Genomic DNA, 20028 nt, shown 5'->3' with positions numbered 1-20028 from the left:
TACCTTTACGACTTCTTTTCAAAACATAATGAATTATGTATCTCATGGCATCGAATATTAGAGTAACACAAAGGCTAAACGTCATTCAACCGACACATTGACGAGGAGAGTCCGATTCACTAAGCGACTTCAAAATTTAGCACCAGCGTCCTATTTAGGTACATTAAAATTCCCGAATTGGGTTTTAGGAACGCATGAAATATTGATGCGGGATTTGCGTTTATATCTAGTACGCACCGTACCTATAGATTACAAAAAAAACAAAGAATAAAACAAGAAATGCCAATTACTGGATCTAAATATTTTATGTAACAGTCGACTCAAAAATTGAATGACAGCAAATACCATTGTATTTTTGGTATATATAAGTGAATTAATATATTTATTGACATATTTATTTGATATAATATAGATATTGACGTTTACACAAAATTAATCCTTAATAAATTATTTCTCAAATTTTAACGATTTTACATTATTGTAAATTCATTTATTATTAAAGACATTCGTCCTTTTTGTTTTGAAATATCGGAGAAAATAAATATACAACACTACACTGCTTAATAATAACTTATAATATTTGATTTGAAATATTCTACCGTGTTATTATTCTAGCTATCTCAGTTCAATATCTACTCTACCAAAACAGCTCATGATCCTTCGAGCCGGATAACTTGGATTTTTGTTATTAAATAGAAAAAAAATTTAGTATAACTTGAATTGTAGTATGAAATCGATAACAAACATAAAGTTAGTTAAATGTTAATAAAAATGTATTATGTGTATATATGACTTATTTTTAAGCATGCTTAAAACCCACGTATTATTAAACGCATGTAAAAATATATATATATATATATATATATATATATATATATATATATATATATATATATATATATATATATATATATATATATATATATTAAAAAAAAATCTATTATATTTATTTTTCGACCACTAAAATTTGATTTTGTCAAAGCAATTACAAAATAACTTTAGTACATCGAGTCTAATGAGAGGGGGCGAAGTTTGATAGCAATCGTAAAGTTTGAAAACTGAGACCCCGGCGCGTCTACCCAATGCTAATGTAAAACGGTCGAATTTTATAGCCAGACAGGGCACTTCTGAATTGTCAAGTCAGTCCAACAAATGACAATGAGCGTGAAGAAGCAGAATTAAACAATGCACTGTGTGCAAGCAAGCGTTTGGGCATATAAAAAATATTTAGGGTCCCAATAACCCTCAGTTGTCGCTGTGGCTCGATAAATGTCAAACGACACTGTTGGACGTTGTCCAATATACTCGTATTATGTCACATCATTAAGTGTTCACTTGCGAACGATTGATTTGTTGTGGAGGATGATATTTGGGAATACTCATTTATTTTTTCATCGCTAAACTTTCGGGTTACATAGGTGACAAAATATTGACCAGCGGTGATTCGAATGTCATGAGACCATTAATTAAATTAATTATGTTGTTTATTTTTGTTTTCAAATATTTCATTTATTTTTGAATATGGCTATTTATTAGTTTCTCGCTACTGCTAATAACATCAATTCACAAGTATGGAGTTTTTACGATACATTTCTAAATTATAAATGTTATATGTTAAAAACTGTTTGGAAATTCGTTTTCTTTAATTGGCAGTTGCGATGCGTGCGTTAGTATACAATATATCATCAAAATATCAAATGTGATTGATTTACAAACAACAAAAGAAAAATACATCAACCATGATGTGTCATCTATTCAAAAATGCCCCTCGATACACGCCCTCTTAGGCAATTGCATCGGAAGCAGTAGAAATGCAGCGGGATTATGCAGCAATCTGCCAGAAGGGAGGGATCCTCCCCTCCCCTCCATTCCCTGGCAACGTATCGTGTTGCCAGGATTAATTGGTGTTTACCCCAGGCCCGGGGGCAAACATTCTCGAATTATATCACGCGAAATTAGCGACCGTTGTAATGCCAAATTAATAATACCTTGTATCAGCACGGAAAGGTACAATTTTGTGGTTGAATTGAAGGGCTCGTAGGAATAATATAAGTGTACGAAATATTGGTGGGGTTTCCGTTAACGAAATATGTAAGACGATATCAAGTAATAAGCCGCAAGACAAATGCTGTGTCGCGCTAAATTAAAGTCTGTAATTATCGAATTTCGACAAACTAAGTATGTTTTAACAGCAAAAGTGTGAGACGATGCTTTAGTTTTACTAACATTTTTGTGATACGATTTGAATATATTTTAATCTTAATTTTTTTTTATTTAGCATGTTTATTATTAGATATTTTTATATAGAATTTTATATAAAATATTTATTTACAAGATTTTATAAGTACTCTATGTGTCAACACGTTGTTTGTGTTAATTGTCGGAACTTGGTAAAACTTTGAATACATCTTGGAACAACACTTACACTGCTTCCCTTTCTTTTGCTATGAAACAAATAAAACAATAAGTATACGAAGATTTGTTTCAAGTGTGACTTTTGACAAGCCACGGTGGTAAGAATGTGACAGTTACGTGTTTCAAATATCGTTGTAATATAAATATGCTAGGAACATCACTTATATCATTTCCAGCTTTAAAAGTCGATGACCGCAATATATTTTTTTCTCATCTCATCGGCATATTTCTCAATGCTCACATAACAATCAATTTCAAAAAAGCCGATCGAATTAATTCGGTACATCCTGGACTCCTATAGACGATGAGTCATGTCTATTGAATCCATACATAACTTAACTTAGTATCCTAACAGCTTGAATTTATGTACGTCTCTTGTTATTACAAAACGATCGCACAAGTATTATAAGAATAGAAATAAAGCTATTTTAAATTAACACTGATTAATGAAAGTCAATTTCTTAATATGAGAGAATTGTAAAGCAATCCATAAAGCCGAACGGTTGAATCGCTCACTAAATTCCGAGCCTCCGTCCGTCCGATGGAGGAATGCTATCCAACAATACGACGACCGAGTGATCGATGACCATCAATAAATCGACGTAGCTCCTTATTTCTCAGTTTAATGGTGTTGTAGGTATGACAGTAGCTACATATTTGGATTTGATGTAAATTTTCACTACCAGACATCACATAAAAATTATAAGTCCCACTCTATATGAATTGTTGCTTGTACATTATCTTATTCACACACACAGATTACCGTGAATAAGGACAAGCATTCGTTTTCGAATTTGCTTTTAAAAATATATATATTCAAGTCCGGATATTTTTGGTTATATATATATATATATATATATATATATATATATATATATATATATATATATATATATATATATATATATATATATATATATATATATATATATATATATATATATATATATATATATATATATATATATATCAATATATGTAGTAACTGGCTACTGCTGAATATAAGCTTTCAGTTAGAGGTTTACCCGTAGTTGCCGTGCTTGGCAGACAGATTGGCAAGTGCAGTTAAGCTTTAAAGATGTTTCAAAAGGGACTTTGCTGTCCATCCCTCGCTCTCCCTTAGCTGCCTCTTACGACACTCATAGGAAAGGAATTGGTGGCCTATTCTATACGGGGACCATACGGCTGATATCCTATAAGACATATCTTTACATAATTAACTTCAAAATCAGTAAATTAGTATAATCACTTGGCAATTACTATCATTACTATCGTTATGTATAGAATAATTAACAAGAGAAATAAAAAGATATTTTTTATAAAAAAAATTTTATACAACTTAGAATAGCAAACAAGCTGACGGCCCACCTAATGGAAAGTGGTAACCGTCGCCTGTAGACATGAGCAGTACCATGGACATAACAGAGTATACTGTTTCTCCCATGATACCCCCCTCCCATGCATTGCCATTCCTGAGGACTCGAGTGTTATTCCTCTGTACCCTGTAAATTCACCCCATATTCTAACCTTCAAACCAAAACACAGCCATGCAAACACAACTGCTTTACGGTTGAAACACGAATGGGACAGAGGTATTCAAGCAAACGATTTTTGTACAAAAACTCTCCCTCTGGTAAATAGGGGCAAATGATCATACGACTTACCTGATAATAAGTGATTACCACCGCCCATAGGTACCCACAACATCAGAGAAATTGCAGGTGTATTGCTGGCCTTTTAAAAAGGAAATAATATGCTCTTTAATAAAGGTTTCAATATTCTAAAGCTAATAACAAAACAATATTTGAGGTGACCAACAAAAAATTTAATAGGTACATTAGACTAATGTATCTACTACTCTCATTGATGCTATCTATTTTACACCGAGAAAACATCTCTCATGTTTCACGTCACAAAGAATCAGTGCAGTCAAAGGGCATGCGCGGTGGAAACTGGTTTCTTGCTAATGCAATTATCGGATCGACGAGACCACTCTAAATGACCGGCCGAGATGGGCCGGAGCCGAGAAAATCTTGTTTCACATTTTAGGTACTATTTCTACTAACTTTGCTATTTTTGTGTGGAAAAGATCTTTATTTAACGGAAGTCGTGGATAAACTGTTACAGCTTATAACGCGATTAGTTTCGGTATCTCAAACAGCTAGTAATGATATCTTTTAAATTGTACTAGACTGATTTTAAAAAAGCTTATAATTTTAGTTTCGTGAGCACAAACTGCAGAATTTAAGTAATTTGTACCTCTAGTTTCGCAAAGGTCAAAATCGAATCAACAAGAATTTTTGTACTGCCGCAAAAAAAAAAAAAAACGAAGAAGTAATTGATATCGTTTTGTAAATTGCAGTCACAAGTTTGACAAGTCATTTTAGTTTAAAATATATCGTAAAAAGCAACATTGTGGCGCAGCTGCCGATCACTACACCTGCTTTAGTTTGTCCCCATATCATTCACCTTTGGCATTCGAACATATTTTATGGTCATATCAATGTGTAACTATAAATATTCCGATAGTCAATGACAGTGGATTATCTTTATAGGAAAATTGTCACATGATTCATCAATGTTATTTCCATAATTAGTGTCTTAACTAAGATAAATTATTTCTTTAAACGAAAACAAAATATATTTCAAATTTACTCAATACCAACAACAGATAGTTAAATGATTTTTAACTCTTTAACTAAAACAATAGCAGAATAATTGGGCAATTAGCTATGGAACAATGAAGTTAGGTCTGTGATTCCAAATCTGTAATTAGGACTTAAAGCACGATTTACTAACCGATTCGACACAGCTCCACCCTTCCCTATTATCTAAATTATAGGCAATAAATCTGGCACAATACCTCCAGGCAGTGCATGTTTTGATGACATCAGAAATGCACGTCAGTATACATAGGTCAGTTTTTGTTTGAGGACATAAAGGTTAATATTACAATAATACATTCGCTTAATACTAAAATGTTTACTAAAAGTTATTTTAAACGACTTGGAGGAGTTTATCAATTCAATTGTATTTGTTTTTGCATGAATGTTACGCGACATTTTGTGCCAATTCTGGAACGCCTTCATTAATTTAGAAATCGATGAAGGTGTTTTCATATAAATTTTGTCAGGATTTATGTTACTGATATTTTCTGTGCAAAGAAAACTCTTATTGTTACAGAAATCATCCTTTCAAATGAACCAAGAAATGTGTATCTTACAGTTTCTTTCATCAATGTCTCAAAGAATTACAAACAGCTATCGAAAAGTCGAATTAAATTGGAAATGGAATCAAGTCTGTGCACTTCAGTAATTAAATTTGTTTGTAGATATATAAAGTATGTACAGGACTGTAGAGTTCAAGCAGACAGTATAACGTCTTCCGAATTCCATCGAGGCATCCTTTGGGAAACGGCTCTGAGACAATAGCCCGTCTTCCTGTGTCAGTCTCAGTATTTACGCAGGGAATTCAACTAGACACGGATACGATTTGCCAACGATCTTCATTTGAATGAATTATTCTCCTGTACACACAAAAACATTCAAATATTCAACAATATTTTTTTTTTTTTTGTAAAAATGTAGGTACTAATGATGGTTTAAGAAATATGAACTGAAATAAATTATTTTGGTAGTTTGTGTTTCGGTGCGTAAAGGCTGCCAGGCAATTTTAATACTTTTAAGCGACTTCCAAAAGATTTCTGAACCAACTGTCACAATTATATTGGCAGTCGACATGGTTTGCTCCTATGTTGGTCCAAGATAAGATTCGTGAAGATTTTAGAGAAAATAATTGGCTAAAGAGAGAAGTTACTTGCCGAGCAAAATGTATCTACCTACTTGTGTAGATTCTGGTTCATTAGTAAGCATTGTGTACTACATGTATTGTATAATGCTTTACAGCATTCTTCATGAAAAATATAAATTTATATTTTATCTAATAGATAAGACTTTTATATATTCCTATTATTATTTATTTTTATTTATTCATTAGTACAAATATGTGTACATGGCGGACTTCACGATGGTTTCTAGGGGGAACCACGTGGAGGTCGACCTGATAGATTGCTAGCAATGGGGCTGCTAAACTCCATTGCTAACAATCCCTTTCCCCCCAGAAGAGATCATATTGAATTGTGTTGTTGATGTGCTTTATCTGGTTTATCATAATAACACAGGCTACTCAAAGTATCCCTATGCCCCTTATGAGGGATAAAAGATAGACATCAGCTTCATCATCACTAAGTGTCTAAACAACCAACAAAAAGTAAGAATGTTAAAATTTCATCCAAGACGGGAGTTATAAAATTTCACGCGGGTGAAATGACGAGCAGCGTCTATTCTGTCGTAAATACTTCACTGCATCGTCAGGTTCTCGCGAATGGTTTACAACGACAGGACAGCGCACGCGTCAAGGTACAAACAATAAAATATAAATAAACAATAACGAAAGTTGAACGACCAAACGGGCTGATGACTCAGATTCTACCTGACTGGACCAGTGTCATTATAAACTCGTCTCGATCACAAAGAGAGGAATTCCTCATCTTTGTGCGACGCCAATAATTTTATACGTGGTCACACTACATACGCTGTCTGCAGACTACGTTATCAATTACGTAATTGTTTGATTAATATATAATCTATTCGTATTCTCATGTTTTATTCATAAGTCAGTCGCGAAAAACTAATTGTGTCGCTGGCATTTCTATGGTGACCCCGGTGTCATGCTACTCTCGGCAAGACCCGAATACAGAATTTTATAGAATGGTGATGGCAACGTCAATGCAAATCTGCCATCTGTCCTATTTAGATGGATCGAGACAATTGAGATTTGATATCATCCAAATAAAAAAATAGTTTACGTCTGAATTTAACTAACAACGCTTCTGTAACTGTTCGATGGGTATATTTCAGTTTTCAAGTATTAGTACTTATTCAGATAAGTAGACAAATCTAAAATTTTATTTATTATTTTAGTTCTTAGAAAAGTTAAATCACAACTGAATTTCCCAGTGTAGGGCATGCACAACAGCAAGGGCCATTGCGCCCGCGCACGCTTCTAATGACAGGGGAACGACGACCGCACGCGGGGCAAGAGGGGGACTGGACCGGTTGAGCGGACGCCACATTGTATGTATCAGCCTGGAGAAATTAATTAAATTTTACAGATACATCTACATTCGTACTTAATAATTACCGCATATTATTAGTATTTCGATAAGTTTTTTTTACAGCTCAAAGCCCAGTAGCATATTTTTTATAATGGAAGGCATGATATGTCTCATTATAATTTATAACTTCCATGGAATACAAAGAATAAGAACTACCGCTATGAACAAAGCGTGTATAGACTAGGTCGTGACATGCATTAGTGAAACAGACGGATCTTGTCATTGTCCGATTTACTTTCGATACGAACGAATAGCACACACATGTATACTGTTGTAGGATAAAAACTGAATTAAAATATAATTCAGCCATATGTAAGCCGTATAGCCTTACTAATATTATAAGCATAAAAGGTAGTTTATTTTTTTAACTTTTAACACCTTATAACTCAAAATTAGTTAGTTAATTAAAACAAAATCATAAACTATTTTTTATCCTGATCACGCGAAGTCACAGGCACAATTAGTAAATACTTTTAATTTTCCCACACTTATCCCAGTTTTTCTTTATTTCCTAGTTTTCCTTTCCATTCCTCTCTATTCACAATCATTCCCGCATTCACTACCTTTCTGGCCATATCATTTTTCACACAGCTAGTAAATAATGAATATTTATAAATGAAAATTATTTAGGTAAAGCTCTAAATAGTTTTCATTTATTTTAATATTGTAAATAAAACGATGTGGCTATTAAATAGCTGGTTGACGCCGTTTCACTTTCCTATCTCCACGGTTTTAATAACTGAATTGTCAACAGACAAAGTGACTGATAAACTGTGATACGTAACAGTCAAGGTCAGCATCGTGGTTAAAGGACAACGTTACCCAAATTACGCCTGATATAAAAAGGTAGACAAAAGTCTAAATATAGCCATCGTTGCCACCAAATTATTTCTAAATGCTAATAGAGACACGTATTGTGTTCACGTATATGTATTAGCATTTAGAAATAATTTGGTCCATGACGATTATGATTTAAGCGCAGAGCTTATTGCGCAGTAAAGTTATTTTATACTAAATCACGTCTACACATCTTGCTTGAGTTGCTTTTATTTTCCGAACGAATCCAACGATAGATCTTTTTCGTAAGCGAGTCTATGAATTGGAATGAGACATCGAATGTTGCTATCTCATTCTATCTCACAAACTCGCTAGCGATGACGATTTTGTCGATGGATTCGCTTGCCATTTATCTGTAGGGCTGACGGTCTATCTAACAGAAAATGGCAACTATGACCTGTAGACATGAACAGTACCATAGACATAACAGAATATACTGTGTGCATTCCCATTCTTGACTATTAAGCTGTAATGCCTCTGTAGCCCGTAATTTCTTTGCCATATCCCAACATTGAAACCGAAATACACACGTTTACATGCAGATTACTAAAACTATAGAAAAAGTATTATTAAAAAGTAACTTTGGAACGTAACAAATTACTTGTTGATAAGTTACGATTATTATATATATTAGCTTCGATTGCCAAAACGTCAATATAGTATACATGTAAAAATCGCCATAATATCAACTGTCAGTCATAGCAAGCTGTTATAGCACAGAGTATGAGTGTACCTATTGTAGATACGTAAACATTTCCACATTATCTATTCTTAATATTACATTATATATTATGTTTCATAGATATATATTTAACCCATACAAATTACAGAATATTCAATGAACCAATATTCGATTACAAACAGGTGTACTTGAAAAACACCTGCTAGACAAAGTCAATGTCATTGATACACACATCGGTAACGCTGCGAGATTATGGCCATGCGTAAATTAAACTTGTTAAAATAAAAACATTAAGACATTTAAATATGTAGAATTAAATTTTATATGAATTTAACATACATAATTAACGGATTCTAGTATAAAAAGTTTTATACGAATTCTCAAGAATCCTTAATATGAGTAAAATTTGTCGCCCGAATTTATAACAAAGTAGTTTGCTTTAAATAAGTACTTACTTTAAATAATTTGTTAAATATTATTTTAAACATCCCTCCATCTGTTCTGTGTTGCAAAGATCTTAAAAATCTTATAAAAATATAACTAGAGTATGTCTTTCTGGTGTCAATACAAGGGGTTTTATTATAAGGGAAAACAAAAGATTTTTAGAATTTTTGTCTGTGTTACAAAATAATAAATAGATTAAATATATGACATAAGCGTCCTTCTTAAAAAAAATCACCAAAAGCCTAACTGCGGTTGCCAACCCGACTACCAAGCGTAGCAAAGTAATAAACTTATTATAGATAAAAATAATTACTAGAAATAATTACACCGAGAAAATGAGCAGCCTTATCATAATAATGTGCATACATGAAGATTTGACATTTGAAATTAGACTTAAAATCTGTTATATATTTTTTATATATACGGTTGTGGGCAAAAGCTAATGTAGCGATAAAAATATTTTGTATCACAAAAAATCTTTAGACGGCTACATACCACCGCGCGCGCGGGAACCCGTTCGCTGTCCCCCGGCGCGCCCGGTTAGAACTCCTATTTTTTATTTTACAGCTCACCCTTTGTGGCTTAGGTTCGCGTGAATGCCCTACCTACCGATCCACTAACAAACTTGCACGTTTCGCCTCTCGCTACCCACCTACCTACCTACATCAATTTATTCTTCAAGTTTCGCGCCAGTTACGTCTGGATTTAGGCATAAAATGGGCAGCCGTAAAAATTTCAAACGACGTATAACTAACTACCACTACCTTTCAACTGACATTTATAAAATAGCTGGAGATATTTGTACCTTTTGTATCTTAATTTTTATGTTACAAAGAGAAATATTTTTTTAATTTCATATATATGTACTAATAATATATCTGAAAATCAACTACCTACGTTACTTTTTCCTTAATATTATTAAGTGTTGAAATATAGTCTCAATGTATTATAAAGCATAATATATGGTAAACCTACGTGCTTTCCGGATGCTATTAGGACATGTACCAGAGGGAGACTTTGTACAAAAGTCGATTGCTTGGGTACCTCTGTCCCATTCGTGTTTCAACCGTGAAGCAGTTGTGTTTGCATAACTGTGTTTCGGTTTGAAGGATGGGATATGGCGTGAATTTACTGGGTACAGAGGAATAACACCTGAGTCCTCAGGAATGGCAACGCATGGGGGGTATCATGGGCGAAACAGTATACTCTATTATGTCCATGGTACTGCTCATGTCTATAGGCGACGGTTACTACTTTCCATCAGGTGGGCCGTCAGCTTGTTTGCCATTCTAAGTAGTATAAAAAAAAAAAAAAAAAAAAAAAAAAACATGTCTTTTCTGTAATTTTCGAATTTTGTAATTTATATATATTTAAAAAGGTACATCAACAATGTAAATACAGACATTAATTTAAATTGATATACAGGGCTTGAATCTTGCATTTACACCAATTACAGATGTACACAACATTTTCTTAATAATAATAATATAAGTATATAAAACTATTTAGTTTGATCGTATTTGGAATAGCTTCAGAATTGGGATGTTTTTTGTATCTCTTGTAAAATTTAGTCCGTGTCAATTAGATGTTGGTAGGGGGAAAGGGATTGTTAGTAATGGAGACTGAGAATCCCATTGCTAGCAATATATCCAACCAGGTCGACCTCTTCGCGGTTCCCCTGGAAACTATCATGGTTAATTCCTGATGAATTCATCATGATGGGCTAACTGGCCTGTTTTCATTCTCATCTATCATCCTTCACTGGTGCTCCGCCAGCGTATTCCGTTAGCGCAGGGGGGGGGGGGGGGGGTTACCATTCCATTTTCACCCATCAAAAAAAAAATAGTCGTCGGTGGTTAATCGTCAATTAAATGGACTGTATGGAGTCAATGGATGCAAGTGGATCAGGACAGTTCCTCATAGCAGTCTAAGAAGGAGTTGAAATATTCAGCATTGGACAGATAATAGCTGAGATGTTGAAGATCGAAGCATGACAACTGTATTAGAGCCTATTCACCTAAATATAAATTAAACATTAATCAGTCATTATTATCGTAAACAAATAGTGAGATAATATATAAATTACTATTAAAAGTTTGCTAATTAGCTTTTGGTAAGAACTTTTCATGATAAATATTTAATTATGAGTAAGTATATTGGTTGAAATAATAAAGAATAGAAGAGGCAAAATGCTGGGCCACCTTATACGACATGACGATTTTTTAAGAGCATAGTAGAACGAAAGATAGAGGGCAAAAGAAGAAGAGGAAGACCGAGGAATAACTACATGGGACAGATAAAGGAAACACTAGGCGTCATGTCGTATAGGGAGATAAAGGATATGGCCTGGGATAGAGCTGGCTGGAAGAAGATGCATGAATTAATTGCACCGACAAGAGGAAACTCTTAAATGAAAAAGAAGTATATATTACATGTGCCTACAAATTCTTATATTATATTATGACATATGTAAGTCTCCGGAATGAATTTTTAGATTATTATTATTAAATTTATTTATTATGTCCTGTAATTACTTAAGCTGTGCACATAATGTGATTGGATTATAACCTAGCAGAATCACAAATGTAACTATTATTTAAGTTTTTTATGGTTGTGATCTGTTTTATGTGGCAATAAAATAAAATAAAAAAAATAAATAAAAAAATCATTTTGTATTATGATACCACTTACCTTTTATACTAATAGATGGCGTTATATATAAAATTGGATTTTGTAAAAGCTACGTACAAAATTTAATTACATGAAATTTTATTAAAAAAAAAATTACAAAAGCAAGAGTTATATTTTTGATTGTATCTATATAGTTTTACGATTTAGCTTCACTAGTACATTAAAAGACTAAAAAACCTAGTTTTATTAGTAAAAAAGAACGGAGAGAAAAATTATATTAAATTTCATCCGAATTAATCAACGATTTAGTTCCATAATTTTTTTCTTTTTAATAATAAGGTAGGAATCATTGGATTTCAAAAGTTTACATGTAAAAAATAAATACTTCCAATAAAAAAAAAACTGCTTATAAATACCTACGAGTTCACTGTATACACATATCTAACGTCAGGTCCCTTTACGGGAAAGATGAATAGATACGCCGTGACTACAGTATATCACTTTAATCATCTTCAGTAGCCAGTTCACACCCAGTACCCTCTCTGCCTACACCATAACGGACCTCTGATGAGTAAAATAGCCACTTTACACGAATCATAATACGACTCATTTTGTATAAATCACATATGAAACTTTATTAGTGCGTGTGCGTTAAGTGGTATTAGGCCCTCAGCGCGAGATGCCTATTAAATACCGACTGGGCAAATGAAATGAATAACAATTATTATGATTTGTATAAAGTAGCTATTTTAACCCCCCGGTGTGAAGATAGATAACTTGAGTTGACCGACTATCTATTTATCATTTTATTTTTAAATAACAGTGTCCGATGTCCGGATGGTAGTTGGAATTAACATAAGATAATTACATACGTGTGTTCGACACTAACACCATCTATGGGACAGATTGTTAGTAATGGAGACGTTAATTCTCATTGCTAGCAATATACTCTGTCAGTCGACCTCAACGCGGTGATTTATTCCCATAATTGTCACGACTACCTTTTTTAGTTCATCATAACAAGGATTTAAAAAAAACTATTATTCCTTGTATATTATTAACAATAAAATAAATATGTTAGTTTTTCATAAAAATATCTTTTTCTATGTAACAGAATAGTAAATAAGTTGAAGGCCTTGATGGAAAGTGTTAACCGCCTATAGACATGAACAGCACCATAACAGAACACAGCACCATAATAGAATACTCGAAGTAGTAGGCATTAGTAATAAAGATACCGCTCCGATATCTATATTTCGGATTTCTCTAGACATCCAGACGCTGCTAATTTTCACCACCGTACAACCCGCCACAAGCTAAAATTTCATCCGAATCATCTAGACGAGTGGCGGTCTTCCACCGTGCGTTATTCAAGGCACTTTCTTCCACGCACAACCATTCTTTGGAATCAACTTCCAGCAGCAGTATTTCCGAACCAATACAACAACATAACCTTCAAGAAAAGAGTATATTCCTTTTTAAAAGGCCGGCAGCACACCTGCAATGCCGTTGGTGTTGTGGGCGATCATGGGCGGCGGTAGTCACTTACCAACAGGTGAGCCGCATGCTCGTTTGCAGAAAATAGGTTTTCCCCCATTTCGATATTGCCTATATATCTATTTTCGCATGTTAAAAGTCTGTTATCCAATATTATTTCATAATAATACTTTTAACATGTTCGTTATGGGGGGGGGGGGGATTGTTAGTAATGGAGACTAAAAATCCCATTGCTAGCAATAATATACCTAACCAGGTCGACCTCCACGCGGTGGCGCGCCCCTGGAAACTATCATGATTAATTCCTGATGAATTCATCATGATAAGCTGACTGGCCTGTTTTCATTCTCATCGATCACCCTTCACTGGTGCTCCGCCAGCGTATCCCGTTAGCGCAAGCAGAATTATCAATCCATTTTCATCCAACAAAAAAAAAAACATGTTCGTTATTGGATCAGTACATAGATATTGTAACTAAAATATATAGAATTTTTTTTTATACAACCTAGAATGGCAAACAAGCTGACGGCCCACCTGATGGAAAGTGGTAACCGTCGCCTATAGACATGAGCAGTAAGTACCATGGACATAACAGAGTATATTGTTTCGCCCATGCGTTGCCATTCCTGATATAGATATTGGTATTTTATTACCCACCCCTACGTGGTAGCTCTTTGGACTGAGAACTATAGTCTTATTTAGTACACTGTCTAATTTAAAACAATAAATACCCAACGCATTTTGTTAAGTACTATGTTATACACAATATGTACAATTTGCGAACTGGTGACATCAGCCTTTTAAGTGGTTTGTTATCAATTTGTTTGATTTGAACCCTAGATAAGGCTAACAAATAATTGTACGCCAGTAAACTTTATTCTTGTTTGTATTATACAGGGTTAACTGAAAAGATATCCAGCATTTATAAAAGTGAATAACTTTATCTAAAAAGTAGTGAAAATTATAATATATAATGGAAAATTTATTTTTATTTAAACGATTTCCAAAAGTTGGCTGACTATTTTTATAATGAAATGGTTTTGTTTTATTGGGTGACGATAGAATGGTGACTGCGCTATCGGTATAGCTAGGGTTTTTTTTTATTGGTGAAAATGGTATGGTACCCTCGCCTACGCTAACGGGATACGCTGGCGGAGCACCAGTGAAGGGTGATAGATGAGAATGAAAACAGACCAGTTAGCCCATCATGATAAATTCATCAGGAATTAACCATGATAGTTTCCAGGGAGAACCGCGAGGAGGTCGACCTGGTTGGGTATATTGCTAGCAATGGGGTTCTCAGTCTCCTAATTTTAACAATTAATTAAAATTACTAACAATCCCTTTCTCCCCCAGCTGACAGGTTAGTGGGAGATGATAGGTGAGGATGAAAGCAAATCAGTTAGCCCATCATGTCGGATTCCACAAGAACTCACCATAATGGTTTAGTTTTATCACGTGGAGGGCGATCTAATAGGGTATATTCATTTCAGTCTAACTAACTAGGGAAGGTATTGTTAGTAATGATAACTAACTGACTAAGAGCTCCATTTGCTAGCAATATGTCCAACCAGGTCGACTTCCCTGTGGTCCCCCCTGGAAACCATCGTGCTGAATTCCTAGTGTATTTGTCACGATGGGCTAACTGACCTGCCTTTTTTTCATTCTCACCTATCATCCCTCACTGGTGCCCCGCCAGCGTATGCCGTTAGCGCAGGCGGAGTAACCATTCCATTATCATCCATTAAAAAAAAAACATAAGGCACTGTTAGTTTTCCCAAATAAATAATAAGCCGCCCCCTTGGTCATGATAATACTAACAATAGAGCTGCTAGTCCCCATTAATAACAATTCTCTCGTTCCCAAAAGTAAGAAATTGACTTCTCATTTAGTCGGTTAATTTTTTTTTTCGTGTATGTTACGTGATACTTTCAACGATTTGGAACAGAGGACTTGTCCTAGGACAAACAAGAAGTTTGGCAACCCTAATGTCCACCTCACCACACCTCAGTTGGACATGAGCACATATATGTGGCAGTCATGTTATCGGTCAAGATCGGATGACCTACATTTGTCCACTTGAGGACATCGTCATTATCTGTATCCTGGCTTTATGATATAATAACATATCATAAAGCCAGGACAAACAACTGGCCAACAGTATTCCCTTCAAAAATTTCAAATCAGCTACGTCCGAGACTTTGTCTTAGCGGTAGTTGATATTAACATAATCAAATTTTAAATAAACGACACCTGTTAAATAGGAGACAAAATCCTGGGGCATATTCCCTTCATCCTACAAACTACAACCTCGGATCCTTCAAACGTAGCGTGAAAAAGCATTTAGGGAGCCGGCATAGTGCGGCCAACCGTTGAGAGGAAAATTATTCTCTTTTCGATTGATCGTATTCATGGATCATAACGTCTCTGTGTTCGTTCAAGATCGTGTAGTCATATATCTTAATGCTATATAAAAAAAATTGAGAGAAGCTTAAAAAACAATAAAGGAAAATCAATGATTTTTAGTATTTGTCTGTCTGTATGTCCACGCAGGTTTTATGTAAAAATTACTGCATGGATATTTTTCTATTGACCATCCAATTAACAAAAATCTCTACAATTTATGTGAGTACATACAAAGGAGGGATCAAGCTGTGTCTCATGATTCACTCGACTTATTCAATCGAAACATAAATACACCTGTTTTTAAGTTTTTTTTTTTAATGATGATAAGGATGGTAACCCCTCCTGACTTAACGGTATGAGTGATAATAAGTAAGAATGATAAGACAGGTCAGTTAGCTCATCATGATTTATACACCTGGAATTCAGCACGATGATTTCCAGGGAGAACCATGTGGAGGTCGACCTGGCAGGGTATATTGCTAACAATGGGACTAGTAGTCCATATTACTAACAATCCCTCCCCCGTTTTTAAGTGGCCAAGTAATGAAGCCAAATAAAAATTTAAAATAGTTGTATTATAAGCTATAGTTACTTCAATAATACTAAAGAAAAAAAGGGAGGATTAGAAATTGTAAGATGTTAAATTAACCACTACAGAAACAGTTTAGAAATGCTTCTGTTTATCCCATTAGGACTTATAACCATAAGCATATTTATTCTATTCATATCATGTAAGGATATACCTAGTTACCTACTACTGGTAAAATAATGAATAACATAAGAAAATACAGTTTTAAGTTGTTGACTTTAACTGATAATAATTGTTAAGATAACCTAGACAATTAAAAAAAAACAAATTCTATTATCTAATAGTACACTAGGTTCCTTAGGGGGTAAATAAAGTCTTCATTATGTGTATATATATTTCTTGCTACATATATCTCGCTTCACACCGCACATAATGTGTTATGGAAAGTGGTAACTGTCTTCTAGAAACATAAATATCACAGAATACACTGTGATTTTCTACAGTACAATTATTTATAGTTATTCCTGAAGACTTTGAACTTGTTTCTCATTACAGTATTTCTTTTTTATTATATAATTGTGATAGGGCTTTAGTATTGTTTTATTTGATTGACTGTACAAACTATATGTAACATGGATGGAAAAAAGGATTGTTAGTAATGGGGTATAAAAACCCTATTTCTAGTAATATCAGGTCAACATTCATCCAAGTTCACCATCATGGTTAATTCTTGTTGAATTCATCACAATGGATTGAGTACTTTGCATTAGTATTCATCCTTATCCTCACTATGGTGCCTTCCCAGTATATACAATAGCGCAGGTGGAGTAAGCATTCTATTTTCAACTATTGTACCATATGCACAAACCATAACATTATTGCCTTGTCTTTTCCCATTTATTTGGGGTCAGCGCAGTATGTCTTCTCCTTCCACTAATCTCTGTCAACTATCATTTCCAGAGTCATTCCTCTTTTATGCATATCATCTTTCAGCAATCCATCCACCTTTTCTTTAGTCGTTTTCTTCCTGTACATCCATCTACTTTCATACTAACATTTTATTTTTAAACATTGCTTTCATTTCTATACATGATATGATAATAACAAGATAATGTATTGCTTCATAACTTATTACTTCTATTATTGGTGCAACTTGGTACACAAATCATATATACATACATACATAATAAAACAGAAATTTCTTGAGTCGCATGATACAGTATTTAAAATGTTTACAGAACTTTATTATAAGGGAGGTTGTTCCACTTTGAATAGTGATCATTACTTAGGAATCTCCCTTACTCATAAGTAATTTATGTGGCACAATCAAAGATTTTGGTTACAGAGATTATTTGATTTTTTTTTATAAGTGCCACACAATTTTTTTTTTATTAAATCTATATACATGGAATGATATCCCACCTATACTAGTGAGGTACCAGTGAGGGAGGTATAGGTTGTTACCTGGGTTATGTAGTTGGGTCAGTTACCCCTTGTGATGAATTCAACATGATTTAACCACAATTAGTTTCTAGGAGAAATTAAGTGATTTCAAACATAATATAGGATATGTCAAGTCAACTCCATATGGAGTTTGACCTGACAGGATACATTCCTAGCAATAGGCCTGGTATTCTTGTTTATCAATCCATTACCATGTATAGAAAAATCTAGTTTACTCTGTTTGCAACAAAAGACTTATTTCTTATTATCATTTTACTATTATCCATAAAAAAAATCAAGGTTCAGAATATAAAAACTCAGATAGGAATTTTATTATTGTAATATCTAATATCTATACAATACACTGAACACTGAAAGGTATTAAGTATAAAATAGAAGTGATTATTATCGCAATAATTACGATTAGAAAGCAAGGAGAAAGTAACCAATCTTGTAACTGAATTTGTAAGTTATGTACACCTATACACTATCTATCTAGATACTGTAATGAATTTCCTAGAATAGATAGGTACCTGCGTGTTCTTATAAAATATCTTCTACTGTCTCTATCGTTTTCAATACGTTAAAATAAATGGTTATTAATTAAACATGTGATTATGTTTCCGTTTGAACTATTTTTAATACGGTATCGCTAATGATAAAGTAAATAGTATCGAAAAAGTAGCCACAAATTGTCATCATTATTACGAGCACGATTCGCCGCGATTAGTTAACAAATAATGCCGCCTCGCGGCTCGAGTCTCGTGCTCGCGGCCTAGCAAACTGTTCAGAGGGCATTCAACCGTACCACGGCCTAGCAACACCAGCATTTTAGACAATGACCATGACATCGAAAACAGAACAGCCTCCGGTTACTGGAGCATTGACTTATTCTTCGACGCCGCGAACGCTTTAGCTGATATTAAAATCCAAATTTCGCTCATTTACTAACAGAAAAGTACATCCACTCACCTGTCAGATGATTCGGAGCTGTCGTATCTGTCGAAGCATCGCTTCTTCCTGTCTTCGCCGTCTTCAATGTTAGCGTCGCAAGATTTTCGGGTGTTTGTAGTGATTACCGCTGCCGTACAATTGGCGGCCACGCCGCGCGTATCACTTTTCTCACACGATTCACTCGTTTCTAGTTCGGTGTAGAAAGATAACTTCACTTTATCGTCATTTAACGTTTCCCCACTGCACTTTTTTGTGTCACTATGTACCGGATCGGGCGCGGAAAAAGTTAAATCGTTCATTTGTTTCGGGTCGGCACAGTTCTCGGGCGACCCATCCGCCATCTTTGAGCGCACGAGTGTTTTGTAGAAAGTTTCCTCGCGCCGCCACGGGCAGCATGGGCGCTGGGGTCGCGCGCTGACGGCGCGGGGCGAGACGGGGTGTGACGTCACGGCGGCTGCGCGACAGCGGGGGCAGTGCGCGGTGACGTAACGACTCCGCCCCGTGCATGTGCAGGGGCGATGCTGCCGCTGTCATTGGCCGCGAGTTACGCAACGCGCGAGCCTATTCAAATATCCACGAAAGAAGGGAGCGTAGGACCACAGCGATAGGGACGGGCCCATCCCAGCCCTAAACGTAACAAATAATGCAGCGTAATGACCATACACGCTGCACACGCACACATCCACATGCATTATTATCACAAGCACTTATCAACGACAAACAAATACATAAAGTTTAGAAAGATAAATAGGTATATAATATAATTAGTCCCAAATCTACAATTAAAATATGTTTTGGACCGACTTCAAAATAAGGAGGTTCTCAATTATGTTGTATTTTTTTTTATTTTTGTCGCCTTCAAACTCTGTCAGGTTTAAACGGATTTGGAAATTACTTTTTTTATCTGAAAGAATATACTTACAGATGGGTATCATAGAAATTTTATCAAAATCGGTTCAGTAATTTATTATAGTTTGTAAATCAAATTAAGGTGTATCATATTGTCAACTTTGT

The 20028-nt window shown here is 34.6% G+C and overlaps 1 protein-coding gene across 2 annotated transcripts in view; it reads right to left on the bottom strand.

Annotated features, from left to right (window-relative positions):
- The window catches only part of LOC113523460 (zinc finger protein jing homolog), a 173707-nt gene extending 154166 nt beyond the window's left edge, over positions 1-19541 (bottom strand). Inside the window, exon 1 of one of the 2 annotated variants that reach the window (XM_052895700.1) lies at positions 19033-19541. In XM_052895700.1, the coding sequence (XP_052751660.1) occupies positions 19033-19355 (323 nt within the window). In that variant the 5' untranslated portion in view covers positions 19356-19541. Of the gene's footprint in view, positions 1-4079; positions 4344-19032 lie in introns of those variants that run through there. The other variant, XM_052895702.1, reaches the window with a different exon arrangement.
- Between the last annotated feature and the right edge of the window lie 487 nt (positions 19542-20028).

Source organism: Galleria mellonella, unplaced genomic scaffold (assembly GCF_026898425.1).
Source record: "Galleria mellonella isolate WM207_F2 unplaced genomic scaffold, CSIRO_AGI_GalMel_v1 utg300, whole genome shotgun sequence".
Classification (NCBI taxonomy): Eukaryota; Metazoa; Arthropoda; class Insecta; order Lepidoptera; family Pyralidae; genus Galleria; species Galleria mellonella.
This window is presented reverse-complemented; position numbering and strand designations above follow the sequence as displayed.